The sequence below is a fragment of the Tachyglossus aculeatus genome, chromosome 1 (assembly GCF_015852505.1).
Source record: "Tachyglossus aculeatus isolate mTacAcu1 chromosome 1, mTacAcu1.pri, whole genome shotgun sequence".
NCBI lineage: Eukaryota > Metazoa > Chordata > Mammalia > Monotremata > Tachyglossidae > Tachyglossus > Tachyglossus aculeatus.
The window spans coordinates 9,759,587-9,781,189 of NC_052066.1; the positions used below are offsets into that span (position 1 = coordinate 9,759,587).

At 43.2% G+C, this 21,603-nt stretch overlaps 1 protein-coding gene across 1 annotated transcript in view; it reads left to right on the top strand.

Annotated features, from left to right (window-relative positions):
• USP37 (ubiquitin specific peptidase 37) overlaps window positions 1-21,603 on the top strand; it is a 270,227-nt gene that overhangs the window by 132,853 nt on the left and 115,771 nt on the right. The window contains exon 12 of the mRNA XM_038740830.1: window positions 12,111-12,322. Within this exon, the coding sequence (XP_038596758.1) occupies window positions 12,111-12,322 (212 nt within the window). The remainder of the gene's footprint in view (window positions 1-12,110; window positions 12,323-21,603) is intronic.

Genomic DNA, 21,603 nt, shown 5'->3' on the forward strand with positions numbered 1-21,603 from the left:
TGCACACAGTAAGCCCTCAATAAATACAATTGAATGAATGAATGTGCCAGACACCGCTGTACACCCTGTGGAGCGCTTAGTACAGTGCTCTAGGAGACCAAGAAAGATCTGTTCAAGAAGGTGAAAAATGCCATTTCGGCCACGGCAGAGAGATTCCCAGGTTACATGCAGAACGTAAGTGCCGATCATTTGGGTTGGCGGTTGGTTTTTAAGGTATTTGGTGAGTGCTGCACTCCCCGGGACTAAATCTGGTGAAAGCTGAGAAATTTTGAGCAAAATGATTTCTCAGTCAATCAATCAATCAATCAATCGTATTTATTGAGCGCTTACTGTGTGCAAAGCACTGTACTAAGCACTTGAAACCTGAGAAATTTTGAGCAAAATGATTTCTCACCTGGGAAAGTTCGGCTGGATGGCATGTTGGGCTGTGGAGGTGGATTTTGTGAGGGGCTCGCCTGTGCCTCTGAGATAAATAATAATAATAATAGTAGAGGCAAATTATATTTGCCATTATAAGGTATTTGGTAAGTGCTGGCTATATACTTGTTCAACTTGTACTTCCCAAGCGCTTAGTACAGTGCTCTGCAGACAGTAAGCGCTCAATAAATATGATTGATTGATTGATTTGGGGTTGGTTTTTGAGGTATTTGGTGAGTGCTGCTCTCCCCGTGACTAAATCTGGTGAAACCTGAGAAATTTTGAGCAAAATGATCTTACCTGGGAAAGTTCCGCCGGATAGCATGTTGGGCTGTGGAGGTGGATTTTGTGAGGGGTTAGCCTGTGCTTCTGAGATAAATAATAATAGTAATGGCAAATATTATTTGCCATTATAAGGTATTTGGTAAGTGCTGGCTATGTGCCAGACACCATTCTATACCCTGGTAGAATTTCCAGCTAGTCAGGTTGTATAAGTGCGTAGTAACAGTGCTCTGCACACAGTAAGCGCTCAATAAATACAATTGAATGAGTGAATGAATGTGCCAGGCACCGCTCTACACACTGGTGGAATTTCAAGCTAGTCAGGTTGGATAAGCGCTTAGTACAGTGCTCTAGGAGACCAAGAAAGATCTGTTCAAGAAGGTGAAAAATGCCATTTCAGCCACGGCAGAGAGATTCTCAGGTTAAATGCAGAACGTAAGTGCCGATCCTTTGGCTTTGGGGTTGGTTTTTAAGGTATTTGGTGAGTGCTGCTCTCCCCATGACTAAATCTGGGGAAACCTGAGAAATTTTGAGCAAAATGATTTCTCAATCAATGAATCAGTCATATTTATTGAGCGCTTACTGTGTGCAGAGCACTGTACTAAGCACTTGAAACCTGAGAAATTTTGAGCAAAATGATTTCTCACCTGGGAAAGTTCGGCCAGATGGCATGTCGGGCTGTGGAGGTGGATTTTCTGAGGGGTTCGCCTGTACTTCTGAGGTAAATAATAATAATAATAGTGGCAAATATTATTTGCCATTATGAGGTATTTGGTAAGTGCTAGCTATGTACCAGATACCGTTCTACAGCCTGGTGGAATTTCCAGCTAGTCAGGTTGGAAAAGCGCTTAGTACAGTGCTCTAGGAGACCAAGAAAGATCTGTTCAAGAAGGTGAAAAATGCCATTTCAGCCACGGCAGAGAGATTCTCAGGTTACATGCAGAACGTAAGTGCAGATCATTTGGCTTTGGTGTTGGTTTTTAAGGTATTTGGTGAGCGCTGCTCTCCCCATGACTAAATCTGGTGAAACCTGAGAAATTTTGAGCAAAATGATTTCTCACCTGGAAAAGTTCTGCTGGATGGCATGTCGGGCTGTGGAGGTGGATTTTGTGAGGGGTTAGCCTGTGCCTCTGAGATAAATAATAATAATAATAATGGCAAATACTATTTGCCATTATTACTATATTTTTTTATTTTACATTATTTATAATTTATATTATAATTTATTGTTTTTATTCTTATTTCTTATTGATATTATTTATGATATATTTATTATTTTATATTATTACTATATTTTCCATTATTACTCTATTTACTACTCTATTTATTTATTAATTTTACTTGTGCATATCTATTCTATTCATTTTATTTTGTTAGTATGGTTTTGTTCTCCGTCACCCCCTTTTAGACCGTGAGCCCACTGTTGGGTAGGGACTGTCTCTACATGTTGCCAACTTGTACTTCCCAAGCGCTTAGTCCAGTGCTCTGCACACAGTAAGCACTCAATAAATACAGTTGACTGATTGATTTGGGGTTGGTTTTTAAGGTATTTGGTGAGTGCAGCTCTCCCCGTGACTAAATCTGGTGAAACCTGAGAAATTTTGAGCAAAATGATTTCTCACCTGGGAAAATTCTGCCGGATAGCATGTCGGGCTGTGGAGGTGGATTTTGTGAGAGGTTCGCCTGTGCCTCTGAGATAAATAATAATAATAATAATAGTGGAAAATATTATTTGCCATTATAAGGTATTTGGTAAGTGCTGGCTATGTACCAGATACCGTTCTACAGCCTAGTGGAATTTCAAGCTAGTCAGGTTGGATAAGCGCTTAGTACAGTGCTCTAGGAGACCAAGAAAGATCTGTTCAAGAAGGTGAAAAATGCCATTTCGGCCGCGGCAGAGAGATTCTCAGGTTAAATGCAGAACGTAAGTGCCGATCATTTGGCTTTGGGGTTGCTTTTTAAGGTATTTGGTGAGTGCTGCTCTCCCTGGGACTAAATCTGGTGAAAGCTGAGAAATTTTGAGCAAAATGATTTCCCACCTGGGAAAGTTTTGCTGGATGGAATATCAGGCTGTGGAGGTGGATTCTGTGAGGGGTTAGCCTGTGCCTCTGAGATAAACAATAATAATAATAATAATGGCAAATATTATTTGCCATTATAAGGTTTTTGGTAAGTGCTGGCTGTGTGCCAGACACCATTCTATACCCTGGTAGAATTTCCAGCTAGTCAGGTTGGATAAATGCGTAGTACAGTGCTCTGCACACAGTAAGCCCTCAATAAGTACAATTGAATGAATGAATGAATGTGCCAGACACTGCTCTACACCCTGTAGAGCGCTTAGTACAGTGCTCTAGGAGACCAAGAAAGATCTGTTCAAGAAGGTGAAAAATGCCATTTCGGCCACAGCAGAGAGATTCTCAGGTTACATGGAGAACGTAAGTGCTGATCATTTGGCTTTGGGGTTGGTTTTTAAGGTATTTGGTGAGTGCTGCGCTCCCCGGGACTAAATCTGGTGAAAGCTGAGAAATTTTGAGCAAAATGATTTCTAAGTCAATCAGTCAATCGTATTTATTGAGCGCTTACTGTGTGCAGAGCACTGTACTAAGCGCTTGAAACCTGAGAAATTTTGAGCAAAATGATTTCTCACCTGGGAAAGTTCTGCCGGATGGCATGTCGGGCTGTGGACGTGGATTTTGTGAGGGGTTCGCCTGTGCCTCTGAGATAAATAATAATAATAATAATAATGGCAAATATTATTTGCCATCATTGCTCTATTTTATTATTTCACATTATTCATAATTTATATTATTATTTATTATTATTTATTTATTATTTAGAATATATTTATCATTTGATATTATTACTATATTTTCCATTATTACTCTATTTATTTATTAATTTTACTTGTGCATATCTATTCTATTCATTTTATTTTGTTAGTATGTTTGGTTTTGTTCTCCGTCTCCCCCTTTTAGACTGTGAGCCCACTGTTGGATAGGGACTGTCTCTATATGTTGCCAATTTGTACTTCCCAAGCGCTTAGTACAGTGCTCTGCACACAGTAAGCGCTCAATAAATATGATTGATTGATTGATTTGGGGTTGGTTTTTAAGGTATTTGGTGAGTGCTGCTCTCCCCATGACTAAATCTGGTGAAACCTGAGAAATTTTGAGCAAAATGATTTCTCCTTTGGGAAAGTTCTGCTGGATGGCATGTTGGGCTGTGGAGGTGGATTTTGTGAGGGGTTAGCCTGTGCCTCTGAGATAAATAATAATAATAATAATAGTGGCAAATATTATTTGCCATTATAAGGTATTTGGTAAGTGCTGGCTATGTACCAGATACCGTTTTACAGCCTGGTTGAATTTCCAGCTAGTCAGGTTGGATAAGTGCATAGTACAGAGCTCTGCACACAGTAAGCGCTCAATAAATGCAATTGAATGAATGAACGAATGTGCCAGACACCGCTCTACACCCTGTAGAGCACTTAGTACAGTGCTCTAGGAGACCAAGAAAGATCTGTTCAAGAAGGTGAAAAATGCCATTTCGGCCACAGCAGAGAGATTCTCAGGTTACATGCAGAACGTAAGTGCCGATCATTTGGGTCTGGGGTTTGTTTTTAAGGTATTTGGTGAGTGCTGCGCTCCCTGAGACTAAATCTGGTGAAAGCTGAGAAATTTTGAGCAAAATGATTTCTCAGTCAATCAATCAATCAATCAATCGTATTTATTGAGCGCTTACTGTGTGCAGAGCACTGGACTAAGCGCTTGAAACCTGAGAAAGTTTGAGCAAAATGATTTCTCACCTGGGAAAGTTCTGCCGGATGGCATGTCGGGCTGTGGAGGTGGATTTTGTGAGGGGTTCGCCTGTGCCTCTGAGATAAATAATAATAATAATAGTAGTGGCAAATATTATTTGCCATTATAAGGTATTTGGTAAGTGCTGGCTATGTACCAGATACCGTTTTACAGCCTGGTTGAATTTCCACCTAGTCAGGTTGGATAAGCGCTTAGTACAGTGCTCTAGGAGACCAAGAAAGATCTGTTCAAGAAGGTGAAAAATGCCATTTCAGCCACGGCAGAGAGATTCTCAGATTAAATGCAGAACGTAAGTGCCGATCATTTGGCTTTGGGGTTGGTTTTTAAGGTATTTGGTAAGTGCTGCTCTCCCTGGGACTAAATCTGGTGAAACCTGAGAAATTTTGAGCAAAATGATTTCTCACCTGGAAAAGTTCGGCCGGATGGCATGTCGGCCTGTGGAGGTGGATTTTGTGAGGGGTTCGCCTGTACCTCTGAGATAAATAATAATAATAATAATAGTGGCAAATATTATTTGCCATTATAAGGTATTTAGTAAGTGCTGGCTATGTACTTGTTCAACTTGTACTTCCCAAGCGCTTAGTCCAGTGCTCTGCACACACACAGTAAGCGCTCAATAAATACGATTGAAAGAATGAATGAATGTGCCAGGCACCGCTGTACACACTGGTGGAATTTCAAGCTAGTCAGTTTGGATAAGCGCTTAGTACAGTGCTCCAGGAGACCAAGAAAGATCTGTTCAAGAAGGTGAAAAATGCCATTTCAGCCACGGCAGAGAGATTCTCAGGTTAAATGCAGAACGTAAGTGCCGATCATTTGGCTTTGGGGTTGGTTTTTAAGGTATTTGGTAAGTGTTGCTCTCCCCGGGACTAAATCTGGTGAAACCTGAGAAATTTTGAGCAAAATGATTTCTCACCTGGAAAAGTTCGGCCGGATGGCATGTCGGCCTGTGGAGGTGGATTTTGTGAGGGGTTAGCCTGTGCCTCTGAGATAACTAATAATAATAATAATGGCAAATATTATTTGCCATTATTACTATATTTTATTATTTTACATTATTTATAATTTTTATTATAATTTTTATTCTTCATTTATTATATATATTATTTATAATATATTATTTTATATTATTACTATATTTGCCGTTGTTACTATATTTATTACTCTATTTATTTATTTATTTTACTTGTACATATCTATTCTACTTATTTTATTCTGTTAGTATGTTTGGTTTTGTTCTCCGTCTCCCCCTTTTAGACAGTGAGCCCACTGTTGGATAGAGACCGTCTCTATATGTTGCCAACTTGTACTTCCGAAGTGCTTAGTCCAGTGCTCTGCACACAGTAAGCGTTCAATAAATACGATTGATTGATTGATTTGGGGTTGGTTTTTAAGGTATTTGGTGAGTGCTGCTCTCCCCATGACTAAATCTGGTGAAACCTGAGAAATTTTGAGCAGAATGATTTCTCACCTGGGAAAATTCTGCCGGATGGCATGTCGGGCTGTGGAGGTGGATTTTGTGAGGGGTTCGCCTGTACTTCTGAGATAAATAATGATAATAATAATAGTGGCAAATATTATTTGCCATTATGAGGTATTTGGTAAGTGCTGGCTATCTACCAGATACCGTTCTACAGCCTGGTGGAATTTCCAGCTAGTCAGGTTGGATAAGCGCTTAGTACAGTGCTTTAGGAGACCAAGAAAGATCTGTTCAAGAAGGTGAAAAATGCCATTTCGGCCGCGGCAGAGAGACTCTCAGGTTAAATGCAGAACGTAAGTGCCGATCATTTGGCTTTGGGGTTGGTTTTTAAGGTATTTGTTGAGTGCTGCTCTCCCCATGACTAAATCTGGTGAAACCTGAGAAATTTTGAGTAAAATGATTTCTGAATCAATCAATCAATCGTATTCATTGAGTGCTTACTGTGTGCAGAGCAGTGTACTAAGCGCTTGAAACCTGAGAAATTTTGAGCAAAATGATTTCTCACCAGGGAAAATTCTGCTGGATGGCATGTCGGGCTGTGGAGGTTGATTTTGTGAGGAGTTATCCTGTACCTCTGAGATAAATAATAATAATAATAGTAGTGGCAAATATTATTTGCCATTATAAGGTATTTGGTAAGTGCTGGCTATGTACTTGTTCAGCTTGTACTTCCCAAGCGCTTAGTACAGTGCTCTGCACACAGTAAGCACTCAATAAATACGATTGAATGAATGAATGAATGTGCCAGACACTGTTCTACATCCTGGTGGAATTTCCAGCTAGTCAGGTTGGATAAGCGCTTAGTACAGTGCTCTAGGAGACCAAGAAAGATCTGTTCAAGAAGGTGAAAAATGCCATTTCGGCCGCGGCAGAGAGATTCTCAGGTTAAATGCAGAACGTAAGTGCCGATCATTTGGCTTTGGGGTTGCTTTTTAAGGTATTTGGTGAGTGCTGCTCTCCCCATGACTAAATCTGGTGAAACCTGAGAAATTTTGAGCAAAATGATTTCTCACCTGGGAAAGTTTGGCTGGATGGCATGTCGGGCTGTGGAGGTGGATTTTGTGAGGGGTTAGCCTGTGCCTCTCGGATACATAATAATAATAATGGCAAATATTATTTGCCATTATTACTATATTTTATTATTTTACATTATTTATATTATTATTTATTATTTTTATTCTTATTTATTATTTATATTATTTTAGTATATGTATTATTTTATATTATTACTATATTTTCCATTATTACTGTATTCATTACTCTATTTATTTATTTATTTATTTATTTATTTTGCTTGTGCGTAGCTATTCTATTAATTTTATTTTGTTAGTAGGTTTGGTTTTGTTCTCCGTCTCCCCCTTTTAGACTGTGAGCCCACTGTTGGGTAGGGGCCGCCTCTAGATGTTGCCAACTTGGACTTCCCAAGCGCTTAGTCCAGTGCTCTGCACACAGTAAGCGCTCAATAAATACGATTGATTGATTGATTTGGGGTTGGTTTTTAAGGTATTTGGTGAGTGCAGCTCTCCCCGTGACTAAATCTGGTGAAACCTGAGAAATTTTGAGCAAAATGATTTCTCACCTGGGAAAATTCTGCCGGATGGCATGTCGGGCTGTGGAGGTGGATTTTGTGAGGGGTTTGCCTGTTCCTCTGAGATAAATAATAATAATAATAGTGGCAAATATTATTTGCCATTATAAGGTATTTGGTAAGTGCTGGCTATGTACCAGATGCCGTTCTTCAGCCTGGTGGAATTTCAAGCTAGTCAGGTTGGATAAGCGCTTAGTACAGTGCTCTGCACACAGTAAGCGCTCAATAAATATGATTAAATGAAATACGGTCCCTGTCCCACGTGGGGTCTCACAGTCTTAATCCCCAGTTTACAGATGCGGTAACTGAGGCCCAGAGAATCAATCAATTAATTGGGGGTGTTTATTATTCATTCATTCAGTCAGTCAGTCGTATTCATTCATTCCATCATATTCATTCATTCCAGCGTATTTATTGAGAGCTTACTGTGGGCAGAGCACTGTACTAAGCGCTTGGGAAGTCCAAGTTGGCAATATCTAGAGACGGTCCCGACCCAACAACGGGCTCCCAGTCTAGAAGGGGGAGACGGGCAACAAAACCAAACATGTGGACGGGTGTCAAGTCATCAGAATAAATAGAAGTAAAGCTAGATGCACATCATTAACAAAATAAAATAAATAGAATAGTAAGTATGTACAAGTAAAATAAATAGAGTAATAATATTTAATAATAAGTATTAACTCCTTCTTGGAAAGGAGATGGGCGAAGCGCCTGGAGAAATCACATCGTGAGGTTGGTTTTGCTCTCACAAAATATTAATAATATTTAATAATACATAATAAAATATTCTCATCAACAGAATAAAATAAATAGAATAGTAAATATGTACAAGTGAAATAAATAAATCAATCTGTACAAACATATATAAAGGTGCTGTGGGGAGGGGAAGGAGGTAGGGCTGGGGGGATGGGGAGGGGGAGGCGGATGATTCATTCATTCATTCAGTCGTATTTATTGAGCGCTTACTGTGTGCAGAGCACTGTACTAAGCGCTTGGAAAGTACAGTTCGGCAGTAGAGACAATCCCTACCCAACAACAGGCTCACAGTCTAGAAGGGGGGAGACAGACAACAAAACAATAACATTACATCAAAATAGATAAATAGAAGTAAAGCTTGATGCACATAACATATTCATCCATTCATTCAGTCGTATTTATTGAGCATTTACTGTGGCAGAGCACTGGACTAATCGCTCGGAAAGTACAATTTGGCAACTTAGAGAGACGGTCCCTACTACCCAACAACAGGCTCACAGTCTAGAAGGGGCACATAGTAGTAATAATAATAATAATAATAATAATAATAATTGCATTTATTAAGTGCTTACTATGTGCAAAGCACTGTTCTAAGCGCTGGGGTAGATACAAGGTAATCAAGTTGTCCCACTGGGGGCTCACAGACTTAATCCCCATTTTCCAGATGAGGTAACTGAGGCCCAGAGAAGTTAAGTGACATGCCCAAAGTCACACAGCTGACAACTGGTGGAGCTGGGATTTGAACCCATGACCTCTGACTCCAAAGCCCGGGCTCTTTCCATTGAGCCACGCTGCTTCAGCACTTAACGAATACCATCATTATTATTATTTTTTTTATTATTATTATCCACCCCAGTACTTAGTACAGTGCCTAACACATAGGAAGTGCTTAACAAAAGGCATTATAAATGCTATTATAAGTAAGCGCTTAATAGATTCATCCATTCAGTCATATTTATTCAGCACTTACTGTGGCAGAGCACTGTACTAAGCGCTTGGAAAGTACAATTTGGCAACATAGACGGTCCCCACCCAACAGTGGGCTCACAGTCTAGAAGGGGGAGACAGACAACAAAACAAAACATGTTAACAAAATAAAATAAATAGAACAAATATGCACAAATAAAATAAATAACAGAGGGAGTCGGTCTCTCCCTCTACACTATAAGCTTGTTGCGGGCAGGGCATGTGTCTGTTTATTATTGTATCGTCCTCTCCCAAGTGCTTAGTACAGTGCCCTGCATCCCGTAAGCACTCAGTAAATACAATCGAATGATTAGATAATAATAATGATGATGGCATTTATCATCATCATCATCATCATCATCAATCGTATTTACTGAGCTCTTACTATGTGCAGAGCACTGTACTAAGCGCTTGGGAAGTACAAATTGGCAAGATCTAGAGACAGTCCCTACCCAACAGTGGGCTCACAGTCTAAAAGGGGGGGACAGAGAACAAAACCAAACATAGTAACAAAATAAAATAAATAGAATAGATATGTACAAGTAAAATAAATAGAGTAATAAATCTGTACAAACATCTATACATATATACAGGTGCTGTGGGGAAGGGAAGGAGGTAAGATGGGGGGGATGGAGAGGGGGACGAGGGGGAGAGGAAGGAAGGGGCTCAGTCTGGGAAGGCCTCCTGGTTTTTCATGCATTTTATGTGCAAAGCACTGTTCTAAGCGCTGGGGAGGTTACAAGGCAATCGGGTTGTCTCACAGGGGGTTCACAGTCTTCATCCCCATTTTCCAGATGAGGGAACTGAGGCCCAGAGAAGTGAAGTGACTTGCCCAAAGCCCCACAGCTGACAATTGGCGGAGCTGGGATTTGAACCCATGACCTTCTCTGTCTCCCCCTTCTAGCCTGTGAGCCCACTGTTGGGTAGGGACCGTCCCTGTATGTTGCCAACTTGGACTTCCCAAGGGCTTAGTCCAGTGCTCTGCACACAGTAAGCGCTCAATAAATACGATTGATTGATTGATGGACTCCAAAGCCCGGGCTCTTTCCACTGAGCCACGCTGCTGCTTCTCACTGGGGGAGTTGACACCTCGGATGGTGCCGGAGGGAAACAGTTTGACCCTCAAAAGCCGGTGATTTGGAGGGAGTTAAAGGTTTGTCTTAAGCTCTCTTCCTCCCTTCAAAGCCCTCCTGAGAGCTCACCTCCTCCAGGAGGCCTTCCCTCACTCAGCCCCCTTTTTCCTCTCCTCCTCCCCATCCCCTTCCCGCCCTACCTCCTTCCCCTCCCCACAGCACCTGGATATATGTTTGTCCAGATTTATTACTCTATTTATTTTACATGTCCATATTTACTATTCTGTTTCTTTTGTTAATGATGTGCAGCTTAGTACAGTGCTGCACACAGTAAGCGCTCAATAAATACGAGTGATTGATTGATTAGGGACCGTCTCTGTATGTTGCCAACTTGGACTTCCCAAGCGCTTAGTACAGTGCTCTGCACACGGTAAGTGCTCAATAAATATGATTGATTGATTGATCTACCTTTAATTCTATTTGTTCTGACGACTTGACACTTGTCCACATGTTTTGTTTTGTCGTCTTTCTCCCCATTCTAGACTGTGGGCCCACTGTTGGGTCTCTATATGTCTCCAGCTGGTACTTCCCAAGCGCTTAGTACAGTGCTCTGCACACAGTAAGCGCTCAATAAATACGACTGAATGAATGCACACAGTAAGCGCTCAATAAATACCACTGAATGAATGAAGGAATGAACGCACCCAGTAAGCGCTCAATAAATACCATTGAATGAATGAAGGAATGAATGCACCCAGTAAGCGCTCAATAAATACCATTGAATGAATGAAGGAATGAATGCACCCAGTAAGTGCTCAATAAATACGATTGAATGAATGAAGGAATGAACGCACCCAGTAAGCACTCAATAAATACGATTGAATGAATGAAGGAATGAATGCACACAGTAAGCGCTCAATAAATATGATTGAATGAAGGAAGGAGTGAATGCACACAGTAAGCTCTCAGTAAATACGATTGAATGAATGAAGGAATCAATGCACCCAGTAAGCGCTCAGTAAATATGATTGAATGAATGAAGGAATGAAGGCACCCAGTAAGCGCTCAGTAAATACGATTGAATGAATGAAGGAATGAATGCACCCAGTAAGCGCTCAGTAAATGCGATTGAATGAATGAAGGAATGAATGCACCCAGTAAGCGCTCAGTAAATACAATTGAATGAATGAAGGAATGAATGCACGCAGTGAGCGCTCAATAAATACGATTGAATGAATGAATGCACGCAGTAAGCGCTCAATAAATATGATTGAATGAAGGAATGAACGCACACAGTAAGTGCTCAATAAGTATGATTGAATGAAGGAATGAATGCACCCAGTAAGCACTCAATAAATACGATTGAATAAATGAATGAATGCACACAGTAACTGCTCAATAAATACGATTGAATGAATAAAGGAATGAATGCTCCAGGAAGCGCTCAATAAATATGATTGAAGGAATGAATGCACCCAGTAAGCACTCAATAAATACGATTGAATGAAGGAATGAATGCACCCAGTGAGCGCTCAATAAATACGATTGAATAAATGAATGAATGAATGCACACATTCAGTAAATTCGATTGAATGACTGAAGGAATGAACGCACCCAGTAAGCGGTCAATAAATACGATCGATCGAATGAATGAACGCACCCAGTAAGCGCTCAATAAATAGGATTGAATGAACGAATGAACCTTAACGGCGGGTCTCGTCCGTCCTTAGGATGCCCACGAGTTTCTGAGTCAGTGTTTGGATCAGCTGAAGGAGGACATGGAGAAACTCAACAAAACCTGGAAGAGCGAGCCGGGGTCCGGGGAGGAGAACTCCCCCGGGCCGGGGCGGCCGGCCGAGGACGGCGCCGCCGGCCGCGTCTACACCTGCCCGGTGGTCACCAACTTGGAGTTCGAGGTCCAGCACTCCATCGTCTGCAAAGCGTAAGTGGAGAAAGCCTCTCGGCCCCAAGCTGACCGCTCGCCGTTCAAATAATAATAATAATAATAATGATGGCATTTCTTAAGCGCTTACTACGTGCAAAGCACTGCTCTGAGCGCTGGGGAGGTTGCAAGGTGATCGGGTGGTCCCACGGTGTGGGGGGATCACAGTCTTAATCCCCATTTTACAGATTAGGGGACTGAGGCCCAGAGAATCAATCAGTCGTATTTATTGAGCGCTCACTGTGTGCAGAGCACTGGACTAAGCGCTTGGGAAGTCCAAGTTGGCAACATCTAGAGACGGTCCCTACCCAACAGCGGGCTCACGGTCTAAAAGCGGGAGACAGAGAACAAAACCAAACGTACTAACAAAATACAATAAATAGAATAGATATGTACAAGTAAAATAGAGTAATAAATATGTACAAACATATATACATATACAGGCAAAGCACTGTTCTAAGCGCTGGGGAGGTTGCAAGGTGATCAGGTGGTCCCACGGTGTTGGGGGGCTCACAGTCTTGATCCCCATTTTACAGATGAGGGAACTGAGGCTCAGAGAATCAATCAATCAATCAATCGTATTTATTGAGCGCTGACTGTGTGCAGAGCACTGGACTAAGCGCTTGGGAAGGCCAAGTTGGCAACATCTAGAGACGGTCCCTACCCAACAGTGGGCTCACAGTCTAAAAGGGGGAGACAGAGAACAAAACCCAACATACTAACAAAATAAAATAAATAGAATGGATATGTACAAGTACAATAAATAAATAAATAAAGTAATAAATATTGAGAAGCAGCGTGGTTCAGTGGAAAGAGCCCGGGCTTTGGAGTCAGAGGTCATGGGTTCAAATCCCAGCTCTGCCAATTGTCAGCTGTGTAACTTTGGGCAAGTCACTTAACTTCTCTGTGCCTCAGTTACCTCATCTGTAAAATGGGGATTAAGACTGTGAGCCCCTTGTGGGACAACCTGATCACCTTGTAACCTCCCCAGTGCTTAGAACAGTGCTTTGCACATAGTAAGCGCTTAATAAATGCCATTAAAAAAAAATGTACAAACATATATACAGGCAAAGCACTGTTCTAAGCGCTGGGGAGGTTGCAAGGTGATCAGGTGGTCCCACGGTGTGGGGGGGCTCACAGTCTTAATCCCCATTTTACAGATGAGGGAACTGAGGCCCAGAGAATCAATCAATCAATCAATCAATCAATCAATCGTATTTATTGAGCGCTCACTGTGTGCAGAGCACAGGACTAAGCGCTTGGGAAGTCCAAGTTGGCAACATATAGAGACGGTCCCTACCCAACAGTGGGCTCACAGTCTAGGAGGGGGAGACAGAGAACAAAACCAAACATACTAACAAAATAAAATAAATGGAATAGATATGTACAAGTAAAATAAATAAATAAATTATTATTATTTATTATTATATATATACTAATAATAATAACAATAATGGCATTTATTAAGCGCTTACTGTGTGCAAAGCACTGTTCTAAGCGCTGCGGAGGTTACAAGGTGATCAGGCTGTCCCACTGGGGGCTCACAGTCTTCATCCCCATTTGACAGATGAGGTAACTGAGGCCCAGAGAAGTGAAGTGACTTGCCCAAAGTCACACAGCTGACAGTTGGCGGAGCCGGGATTTGAACCCATGACCTCTGACTCCAAAGCCCAGGCTCTTTCCACTGAGCCACGCTGCTTCTTTGTTAAGCGCTTTGCACATAGTTCAAACCGCCGTGGGAACCCAGTGCACAGCGTGGCTCGGTGGAAAGCCACTGTATTATTAGGGATTAGTGTATTCACTTATTCATTCATTCAGTGGTATTTATTGAGCGCTTACTGGGTGCAGAGCACTGGACTAAGCACTTGGCAACATATAGAGTCATTCACTCATTCATTCATTCAGTGGTATTTATTGAGCGCTTACTGGGTGCAGAGCACTGGACTAAGCGCTTGGCAACATATAGAGTCATTCACTCATTCATTCATTCATTCAGTGGTATTTATTGAGCGCTTACTGGGTGCAGAGCACCGGACTAAGCGCTTGGCAACATATAGAGTCATTCACTCATTCATTCATTCATTCAGTGGTATTTATTGAGCGCTTACTGGGTGCAGAGCACTGGACTAAGCGCTTGGCAAATCTGGAGACGGTCCCTACCCAACAGCGGGCTCACAGGCTAGAAGGGGGAGACAGAGAACAAAACAAAACCTATTAACAAAATAAAATAAATAGAATAAATATGTACAAAATAAATAACTAGAGTAATAAATCCGTACAAACATATATACATATATACAGGTGCTGTGGGGAGGGGAAGGAGGTAGGGTGGAGGGGGTGGGGAGGGGATGGTATTGACTCCAACTTTGTACTTCCCAAGCGCTTAGTACAGTGCTCTGCACACAGTAATAAATACAATAAATAAATAAATACAGTATTTAATTGCAATCACAATATTTTATTGCAGTTTAATTTAATTGCAATAAATACAATTGAATGAATGAATGACACCTTTTTTTAAAATGTCATTTATTAAGCACTTACTCTGTGTAAAGCACCGTTCTAAGCTCTGGGGTGGTTACAAGGTGATCAGGTTGTCCCACGGGGGGCTCCCAGTCTTCATCCCCATTTTGCAGATGAGGGAACTGAGGCCCAGAGAAGTGAAGTGACTTGCCCAAAGTCTCCCAGCTGACAAGTGGAGGAGCCGGAATTTGAACCCATGACCTCTGACTCCAAAGCCCGGGCTCTTTCCACTGAGCCACGCTGCTTCTCTGCTTATTTTGTTTCATTGCCTGTCTCCCCCTTCTAGACTGTGAGCCCGTCGTTGTGTAGGGACCGTCTCTATCTGTTGCCAACCTGTACTTCCCAAGCGCTTAGTACAGTGCTCTGCACACAGTAAGCGCTTAATAAACACAATTGAATGAATTGAATGAACAAAGGAAAGAGCCCGGGCTTGGGAGTCAAAGGTTGTGGGTTCTAATCCCGGCTGTACCACAGGTCAGCTGTGTGACTTTGGGCAAGTCACTTCACTTCTCTGGGCCTCAGTTACCTCATCTGTCAAATGGGGATGAAGACTGTGAGCCCCATGTGGGACAACTCGATGATCTTGTATCTCCCCCAGCGCTTAGAACAGTGCTTTGCACATAGTAAGTGCTTAACAAATGCCATCATTATTATTCTTATGGGTTCAAATCCCAGCTCTGCCAACTGTCAGCTGTGTGACTTTGGGCCAGTCATTTCACTTCTCTGGGCCTCAGTTACCTCATCTGTCAAATGGGGATGATGACTGTGAGCCCCCCGTGGGACAACCCGATCACCTTGTAACCTCCCCAGCGCTTAGAACAGTGCTCTGCACATAGTAAGTGCTTAACAAATGCCGTCATTATTATCATTATTATTATGGGTTCAAATCCCAGCTCTGCCAACTGTCGGCTGTGTGACTCTGGGCAAGTCACTTCACTTCTCTGGGCCTCAGTTACCTCATCTGTCAAATGGGGATGAAGACTGTGAGCCCCGTGTGGGACAACTCGATGATCTTGTATCTCCCCCAGCGCTTAGAAAAGTGCTCTGCACATAGTAAGCGCTTAACAAATGCCGTCATTATTATTATTACGGGTTCAAATCCCAGCTCTGCCAACTGTCAGCTGTGTGACTTTGGGCCAGTCATTTCACTTCTCTGTGCCTCAGTTACCTCATCTGTCAAATGGGGATGAAGACTGTGAGCCCCCCGTGGGACAACCTGATCACCTTGTAACCTCCCCAGTGCTTAGAACAGTGCTTTGCACATAGTAAGCGCTTAACAAATGCCGTCATTATTATCATTATTATTATGGGTTCAAATCCCAGCTCTGCCAACTGTCAGCTGTGTGACTTTGGGCCAGTCATTTCACTTCTCTGGGCCTCAGTTACCTCATCTGTCAAATGGGGATGAAGACTGGGAGCCCCCCGTGGGACAACCTGATCACCTTGTAACCTCCCCAGCGCTTAGAACAGTGCTTTGCACATAGTAAGCGCTTAACAAATGCCGTCATTATTATCATTATTATTATGGGTTCAAATCCCAGCTCTGCCAACTGTCAGCTGTGTGACTAAGGGCAAGTCACTTCACTTCTCTGGGCCTCAGTTACCTCATCTGTCAAATGGGGATGAAGACTGTGAGCCTTGTATGGGACAACCCGATGATCTTGTATCTCCCCCAGCGCTTAGAACAGTGCTGTGCACATAGTAAGCGCTTAACAAATGCCGTCATTATTATCATTATTATTATGGGTTCAAATCCCAGCTCTGCCAACTGTCGGCTGTGTGACTCTGGGCAAGTCACTTCACTTCTCTGGGCCTCAGTTACCTCATCTGTCAAGTGGGGATGATGACTGAGCCCCGTGTGGGACAACTTGATGATCTTGTATCTCCCCCAGCGCTTAGAAAAGTGCTCTGCACATAGTAAGCGCTTAACAAATGCCGTCATTATTATTATTACGGGTTCAAATCCCAGCTCTGCCAACTGTCAGCTGTGTGACTTTGGGCCAGTCATTTCACTTCTCTGTGCCTCAGTTACCTCATCTGTCAAATGGGGATGAAGACTGTGAGCCCCCTGTGGGACAACCTGATCACCTTGTAACCTCCCCAGCGCTTAGAACAGTGCTTTGCACATAGTAAGCGCTTAACAAATGCCATCATCATTATTATTATTACTAATTTCTGGTGTTCATCCCAGGGACAACCTGATCGCCTTGTGTGTCCCCCCCCACCCCCAGCGCTTAGAACAGTGCTTGGCACATAGTAAGCGCTTAACAAATGCCATCATTATTATTATTATTATTATTACTAATCTCTGGTCCATCCCAGGGACAACCTGATCACCTTGTGTGTGTCTCCCCGCCCCAGCGCTTAGAACAGTGCTTAACAAATACCATTCTTCTTCTTCTTCTTCTTCTTATTATTATTATATATAGTACATATTATATTACTATATAGTATATATTTGGTGTTATTATAATAACTATACTATACTGCAATTTTATTGTTATAATATTATAATAGAATAATGATTATTATTATTATTACCGATCTCTGGTGTCCATCCCAGCACTCAGTACAGTGCCTGGCACGTAGTAAATGTGGACATAGTAAAATGGGGATGAAGGCTGTGAGCCCCACGTGGGATAACCTGTTTACCCTGTATTTTCATTCATTCAGTCGTATTTATTGAGCGCTTACTGCGTGCAGAGCACTGTACTAAGCGCTTGGGAAGTCCAAGTTGGCAACATCTAGAGACGGTCCCTACGCAACAGCGGGCTCACAGCCTAGAAGGGGGAGAGATGTGATGAGGACTGTGGTCCTGTGACTCCCAGAAGTGGCTCAGTGGGGAGAGCCCGGGCTTTGGAGTCAGAGGTCATGGGTTCGAATCCCGGCTCTGCCTCATGTCTGCTGTGTGACCTTGGGCAAGGCACTTAACTTCTCTGAGCCTCAGTTCCCTCATCTGTAAAATGGGGATGAAGACTGTGAGCCCCCCGTGGGACAATCTGATCACCTTGTAACCTCCCCAGCGCTTAGAACGGTGCTTCGCACATAGTAAGCGTTTAATAAGTGCTATCATTACTATAATTATTAACTTCTCGGTGCCTCAGTGACCTCATCTGTAAAATGGGGATGAAGACTGTGAGCCCCCCGTGGGACAACCTGATCACCTTGTAACCTCCCCAGCGCTTCGAACAGTGCTTCGCACATAGTAAGCGCTGAATAAGTGCCATCATTACTATTATTATTAACTTCTCTGTGCCTCAGTTCCCTCATCTGTAAAATGGGGATGAAGACTGTGAGCCCCACCTGGGACAATCTGATCACCTTGTAACCTCCCCAGCGCTTAGAACGGTGCTTCGCACATAGTAAGCGCTTAATAAGTGTCATCATTTTTATTATTATTGTTATAATTATTATCTGGGCCTCAGTTACCTCATCTGTAAAATGGGGATGAAGACTGTGAGCCCGTGGGACAACCTGATCACCTTGTAACCTCCCCAGCGCTTAGAACGGTGCTTCGCACATAGTAAGCGCTTAATAAGTGTCGTCATTTTTATTATTATTATTATAATTATTATCTGGGCCTCAGTTACCTCATCTGTAAAATGGGGATGAAGACTGTGAGCCCGTGGGACAACCTGATCACCTTGTAACCTCCCCAGCGCTTAGAACGGTGCTTCGCACATAGTAAGTGCTTAATAAGTGCCATCATCTTTATTTTTATTATTATTATTATTATTCTCTCAGCCTCAGTTACCTCATCTGTAAAATGGGGATTAGGACTGTGAGCCCCCTGTGGGACAATCTGATCACCTTGTAACCTCCCCGGCGCTTAGAACAGTGCTTTCCACATAGTAAGCGCTTAACAAATACAATCATTATCATTATTATTATCATTCAAGGAAAAAAAAAAGAGCCAGTATCCTCCTGGGTTGCACATAATACAGAGCTTGGTACATAGTAAGCGCCTGAAAGATGCCATTTTAAGAAGGAAAAGAAAGTCCAGTGCCTTCCCGTTTCGCATGTAATACAGTCCCTGGCACATAGTAAGCGCTTAACGATGGCCATCGAAGACAAAAAAATAAGCCAGCACCCTTCTGGGTTGCACTTAGTACAGTGCCTGGTACATTGTAAGCGCTAAACACTTGCCATTTTGAAAAAATAAAAAGAGAACACAGCACCCTCCCGAGTTGTACTTAGTACAGTGCCTGGGATGTAGTAAGCGCTTAACAGATACCGTATAAGAAAAAAAAAAGGCCAGCACCCTCCTGGGTCACGCTCAGTACAGCGCCTGGGCTGTAGTAAGTGCCTAACAGATGCCATTTAAGGAGGAAAGGAAAGCCCATCGCCCTCCTGCGTGTCACTTAGTACGGTGCCTGGGCTGTAGTAAGTGCCTAACATACCATTTAAGGAGGAAAGAAAAGGCAATCACCCTCCTGAGTCACGCTTAGTACAGTGCCTGGGCTGTAGTAAGTGCCTAACAGATACCATTTAAGGAGGAAAATAAAGGCCATCGCCCTCCTGCGTCACGCTTAGTATGGTGCCTGGGCTGTAGTAAGTGCCTAACAGGTACCATTTAAGGAGGAAAATAAAGGCCATCGCCCTCCTGCATCACGCTTAGTACGGCGCCTGGGCTGTAGTAAGTGCCTAACAGATACCATTTAAGGTGGAGAATAAAGGCCATCCACGCTCCTGCGTCACGCTTAGTACGGTGCCTGGGCTGTAGTAAGTGCCTAACGGATACCATTTAAGGAGGAAAAAAAAAGGCCATTGCCCTCCTGTGTCACGCTTAGTATGGTGCCTGGGCTGTAGTAAGTGCCTAACAGATACCATTTAAGGAGGAAAGAAAAGGCAATCACCCTCCTGCGTCACGCTTAGTGCGGTGCCTGGGCTGTAGTAAGTGCCTAACAGATATCATTTAAGGAGGAAAATAAAGGCCATCGCCCTCCTGCATCACGCTTAGTACAGTGCGTGGGCTGTAGTAAGTGCCTAACAGATCCCATTTAAGGAGGAAAGAAAAGGCAATCCCTCTCCTGAGTCACACTTAGTACAGCGCCTGGGCCGTAGTAAGTGCCTAACAGATACCATTTAAGTAGGAAAGTAAAGGCCACCGCCCTCCTGCGTCACGCTTAGTACAGTGCCTGGGCTGTAGTAAGTGCCTAACAGATACCATTTAAGGAGGAAAATAAAGGCCATCCACGCTCTTGCGTCACGGTTAGTACGGTGCCTGGGCTGTAGTAAGTGCCTAACAGATACCATTTAAGGAGGAAAATACAGGCCATCACCCTCCTGTGTCACGCTTAGTATGGTGCCTGGGCTGTAGTAAGTGCCTAACAGATACCATTTAAGGAGGAAAACAGAGGCCATCTACGCTCCTGCATCACGCTTAGTACGGTGCCTGGGCTGTAGTAAGTGCCTAACAGATACCATTTAAGGAGGAAAATAAAGGCCGTCGCCCTCCTGTGTCACGCTTAGTACGGTGCCTGGGCCATAGTAAGTGCCTAACAGATACCATTTAAGGAGGAAAATAAAGGCCACCTCCCTCCTGCGTCACGCTTAGTACGGTGCCTGGGCTGTAGTAAGTGCCTAACAGATACCATTTAAGGAGGAAAATAAAGGCCGTCGCCCTCCTGTGTCACGCTTAGTACGGTGCCTGGGCCATAGTAAGTGCCTAACAGATACCATTTAAGGAGGAAAATAAAGGCCACCTCCCTCCTGCGTCACGCTTAGTACGGTGCCTGGGCTGTAGTAAGTGCCTAACAGATACCATTTAAGGAGGAAAATAAAGGCCGTCGCCCTCCTGCGTCACGCTTAGTACGGTGCCTGGGCCATAGTAAGTGCCTAACAGATACCATTTAAGGAGGAAAATAAAGGCCACCTCCCTCCTGCGTCATGCTTAGTACGGTGCCTGGGCTGTAGTAAGTGCCTAACAGATACCATTTAAGGAGGAAAGAAAAGGCATTCGCTCTCCTGAGTCACACTTAGTACAGCGCCTGGGCCGTAGTAAGTGCCTAACAGATACCATTTAAGGAGGAAAATAAAGGCCGTCACCCTCCTGCATCACGCTTAGTACAGTGCCTGGGCTGTGGTAAGTGCCTAACAGATCCCATTTAAGGAGGAAAGAAAAGGCCATCACCCTCCTGCGTTATGCTTAGTACAACGCCTGGGCTGTAGTAAGTGCCTAACAGATACCATTTAAGGAGGAAAATACAGGCCATCACCCTCCTGTGTCACGCTTAGTATGGTGCCTGGGCTGTAGTAAGTGCCTAACAGATACCATTTAAGGAGGAAAACAGAGGCCATCCACGCTCCTGCATCATGCTTAGTACGGCGCCTGGGCTGTAGTAAGTGCCTAACAGATACCATATAAGGAGGAAAATAAAGGCCATCGCCCTCCTGCGTCACGCTTAGTATGGTGCCTGGGCTGTAGTAAGTGCCTAACAGATACCATTTAAGGAGGAAAATAAAGGCCATCCACGCTCCTGCATCATGCTTAGTACGGTGCCTGGGCTGTAGTAAGTGCCTAACAGATGCCATTTAAGGAGGAAAATAAAGGCCATCCACGCTCCTGCATCATGCTTAGTACGGTGCCTGGGCTGTAGTAAGTGCCTAACAGATACCATTTAAGGAGGAAAATAAAGGCCATCCACGCTCCTGCGTCACGCTTAGTACGGCGCCTGGGCTGTAGTAAGTGCCTAACAGGTACCATTTAAGGAGGAAAATAAAGGCCATCACCCTCCTGCATCATGCTTAGTACAATG